The following is a 3,644-nucleotide window of genomic DNA, read 5'->3' as shown; positions in this document are numbered from 1 at the left end:
AAAAGGGAAGGGAACGTGAGGTTGCCTCCTTAGCAGAACTATGGAGCGATCTTGCGAAGGGAGGGGGCTCCGCTAAGTGGTAGCGCTTCTTGCTAAGCCCGCAAGTTTCCCTGTTGATTACTTGCGTTGCAATTGCGGCGATAAGTCCCGCTGCGGGGGCTGGCGGGTGTAGCTCTTTTATCTGTGCCCTTACACCCCAACTCGCTGCGTGGAGGGTATTCCCGCAGAGGAGGTTGGCGGCAGCGGGGGCCCACGGAGTGCCTCCTCGTCAGCTTGCACCGCTCCCGGTTGGCGTTGCGTATGTTTTTTGAATTCGTTTGTGTGTGGGTGTGGGTAACCGTTGGACAAGTTTTATCCTCAGTGGGGAATGTCGAGCGCAGTGGGACAAACCGTGATGGCCCTTTTTCTGGGAGTAGCGGTGTCATGGCCTCGGCCAGGCGCAAATGTTTGTTGCTTCATCTCTTTCTTCTTCTGTCTTCTTTCCTGTTAGCGTGCTTCCGAAGGGAGAGTGAGTGTCACTCACTGTCTTTTTTGCGTGTGCTGTACCGCCGCAATTGCAGTAAGAGGCCACACAGCAGGACTGTGGTAGTCTCTTTCCTGTCAGACACCCGAATAACCCCGCGGACAGTAGGGCAAAGCGGGGGTGGGGTGGGGGAGAAAAAGGCTTGGACAGTAGGGCCTCGTGCGTGTTGCGGGGGGCAAAGGGCAAATCGCACACACACGCACACACACTAATAACAACAACAACTAAAAACACACACAGGCGAGCAAAGGCAAAGGCGGCAAGCCAAACATCACACCAGGCGTATATAAATCTGCTTTGTTTGCAGTACTTATTTCGTCTGTAGGCTAGTAAGAAAGGGCAAAAGGGAAACAGTTCAGAGGTTTATATATATATATATATAGAAGACGAAAAACGGCATCTTGGTGGTGGCATCTTACGTTTGGCGAGGCACAGCCGACAAGTTTTAGGAATTTTCTTTTGAATCAAAGTAGAAAGAGAGGGAAGAGAGGGCGGCTGCCGCTCATCGTTTTTGTCGTTTTTTTTTTGTGGTCCTTTCTTTATTTCGTTTACTTGTATTTTCGGATCTGCTTGTGGACTTGTTCTCTCTCTCTCTCTGCTCGAGGAACGTGAAGAGGCGATCGACCGTACGAAAACCGGCGGGGATAACTCGGCGATGCTGTACTCAAGGTTTTCGTTGGCGCCTATCCGCCTGGTGGAGTGCCCGCGCGACGCGATGCAGGGGCTCTCTCACTTCATCCCCACAGCACACAAGGTTCGTTATTTGAATGCCCTCTTGAAATGTGGTTTTTATTCAGTTGATTGCGCCTCATTTGTTTCGCCGCGGGCTGTGCCGCAAATGCGAGATAGTGCGGAAGTGCTTGCCGGCTGCAACCGTGCACTGCTAAGGGGCGAAAATGCCCCAAAACTCTCGGTCGTGGTTGCATCCCAAGCAGGGTTTAAGAGGGCGATTGAAACGTCTATTTTGAGCACCATTGGATACCCACTTTCCTGCTGTGAACGATTTCAAGAACTCAACACGAAAAAGAGCATCGCCGTGGCTCTTGACGATATTACACAAATGCAGAACGCTGTTTTAGATGCGAATGCGGAGATGCTGTCCGGCATTGGACTGCCATTGGGCGTCAGCAAAAAGAAGGAACTGGTTGTTTATCTTTCTATGGCCTTTGGTAATCCATACGGTGAAGATTACAGCCTAGATGTTGTGGAACGACTTGCTTCCCAATTGGTCTCCATTGGCGTGCGCACAATCACTCTTGCTGATACCGTTGGTGTCTCGGAGCCGCAGATGACTTTTGACCTCTTCAAGCGCTTGCAGAATAAGTTCCCTGAAGTTTCTTTTGGTGCTCACTTCCACAGTAACACCGCAACCTCCAAAGAAAAGATACTTGCGGCGCTGGAAGCGGGCTGTGAGCGGTTTGACAGTGCACTTGGAGGCATGGGAGGATGTCCGTTTGCAAAGAAGGACCACCTCGTTGGTAATGTGGCGACGGAAACTGTGCTTCAAGCGCTGGAAGAGCGTAATCTCCTACCCGCAACGATTGGCCGCAAGCAAATCAAAGAGTGTGTCCTCCTTAAGCAACAAATATTTGGAGTCACGGTGAAGGACATGCTCTTGTCGCAAAGCCTTCATGATGAAAAGTGTTTTGCACAACTGTGTCAGGAACATTTTAAGTTGTACGATGTCGATGACAATGGAATGCTGGACTACGAGGGTTTTCGCTCAAGCATGCTTGGAGTCTTTGACGAGTTGGGCTGTGAGGCGCCCAGTGAGGAAAAAATTCGCTCAAGCTTTCATAAAGTTGATCTGCAGAATCTTGGGCGCATCACGGTTGACGCCTACATGATGGGCGCCAGGCGACTCCTCCTGAAGCGGCTGGAATTCTTTTCCAAGCTAAAGTGTGATAAGAATTGCAGTTACCACCGTGCCATTGCCGCCTAGGAGCAGAGGCCAGGTCAATGTATATGCGGTGGCGCGAGGGAAACACACACAAACACACAAAATGGGGGAATAAAGACAACGAATAAAATTCTTGTTTTTATTCCTTTGATTTTTGTTTCTGTGTTTTTGTTATTCTTCCTTGTACTGTGATTCCCCGTCTTTTTACTGCGTGTGTACTCTTTACGCTCCATTGTTACTTTTCGTTCATTTGTTCTCCTTTATCACGTGCTTTGTTGTTTCTGTTATCCTTCCGTGTAATGAGAGAGATGCATACAGTATGTATGTTTCTCTATTGATGAGATGAGTAGGTGAAATTAGAAAAAGTCGGACCAAAGTGAACTCTTTGTTTTTTGTTTTTGTTTTTTTTGGGTGTATGTGTGTGCTGTTGTTTTTTTATCTTTGTTTTCCTCGTTGTGGTGGGGGCGGGAAACAAGGAGGGAGCTGCCTGGGAGTGGTTTCTCCCTTCGCACTTCACGTGAACACATATAGATACACCCGTATATATATATATATATATCACAATAAGCCTGCTTTTAATGGCGCCACTAGTTTTTTTTTTATTCCTTGGGGAAGGGGGCCCAGCGGTGCCGATGCCGCCTCCCACGTGATCAATTTGCCATCCATACCTTTCTGTTTCTGCCTTTGTCTTGCCTCGTGGGCGTTTGGTGGGCCCTTCTTTGGTTGTTGTGCTACGGCTAATAAGTGGCACCAACTCCATGAAAAGAAGAGCATCAAAAAAAAGATATTGACGGCAAGGAGCAGAAAAGACAAGAAAGAGTGATAGACACCTGAGTAAAAGAAGATAACTTCACAAAACAGAATCTACCAGATTGCGAAGAGATGTTGAGAAATAAAAATGAATGTATCTCAATCGTGCGTTTTAACTCTTTATTAATTTTTTTTCCGCTTTTGCTTCTGCTTCTTTGCTACTTGTTTTTTTTCTTTTTGATTTATCCATTCTTGTTCCCCCTCGTGGTTTTGTTTCCCCGACGCTGCAGGCACCTTACACAGCTAATGGTTGGGTTTTCAACGGCGCGAGAAGTAACAATTAGCGGTAAAATCAGTGGTAACCCTTTACTTTGCCTCTCATATCTGCGCCTGCTTTTCAACAGTGTTATGCGTCCACGTGTGTGTGTGTGTGTGTGTGTGTGTGTGTGTGTGTGTGTGTGTGTGTGTGTA

At 47.8% G+C, this 3,644-nt stretch overlaps 1 protein-coding gene across 1 annotated transcript, besides 8 other annotated features; it reads left to right on the top strand.

Annotated features, from left to right (window-relative positions):
* Positions 1–453: 453 nt before the first annotated feature.
* Positions 454–481: a sequence feature (GA-rich).
* Positions 482–713: 232 nt separating this feature from the next.
* Positions 714–762: a microsatellite.
* Positions 763–887: 125 nt separating this feature from the next.
* Positions 888–905: a microsatellite.
* A 273-nt stretch (positions 906–1,178) lies between these two features.
* On the top strand, positions 1,179–2,465 carry Tco025E_09494 (putative hydroxymethylglutaryl-CoA lyase, putative,3-hydroxy-3-methylglutarate-CoA lyase; the record flags this gene model as incomplete). Its single annotated transcript, XM_029376311.1, has 1 exon — positions 1,179–2,465. The coding sequence occupies one exon, from the start codon at positions 1,179–1,181 to the stop codon at positions 2,463–2,465; it is 1,287 nt and encodes a 428-aa protein (XP_029223564.1).
* Positions 2,466–2,553: 88 nt separating this feature from the next.
* Positions 2,554–2,602: a sequence feature (A-rich).
* A 205-nt stretch (positions 2,603–2,807) lies between these two features.
* Positions 2,808–2,871: a sequence feature (A-rich).
* Positions 2,872–2,963: 92 nt separating this feature from the next.
* Positions 2,964–2,982: a microsatellite.
* A 388-nt stretch (positions 2,983–3,370) lies between these two features.
* Positions 3,371–3,417: a sequence feature (A-rich).
* Positions 3,418–3,591: 174 nt separating this feature from the next.
* Positions 3,592–3,643: a microsatellite.
* Position 3,644: the final 1 nt, after the last annotated feature.

This window comes from Trypanosoma conorhini, assembly GCF_003719485.1.
Source record: "Trypanosoma conorhini strain 025E chromosome Unknown Tco_14.4_contig_01141, whole genome shotgun sequence".
Lineage (NCBI taxonomy): Eukaryota > Euglenozoa > Kinetoplastea > Trypanosomatida > Trypanosomatidae > Trypanosoma > Trypanosoma conorhini.
The sequence above is the reverse complement of the archived record's forward strand: the minus strand, read 5'-3'. Positions and strand labels throughout refer to the sequence as shown.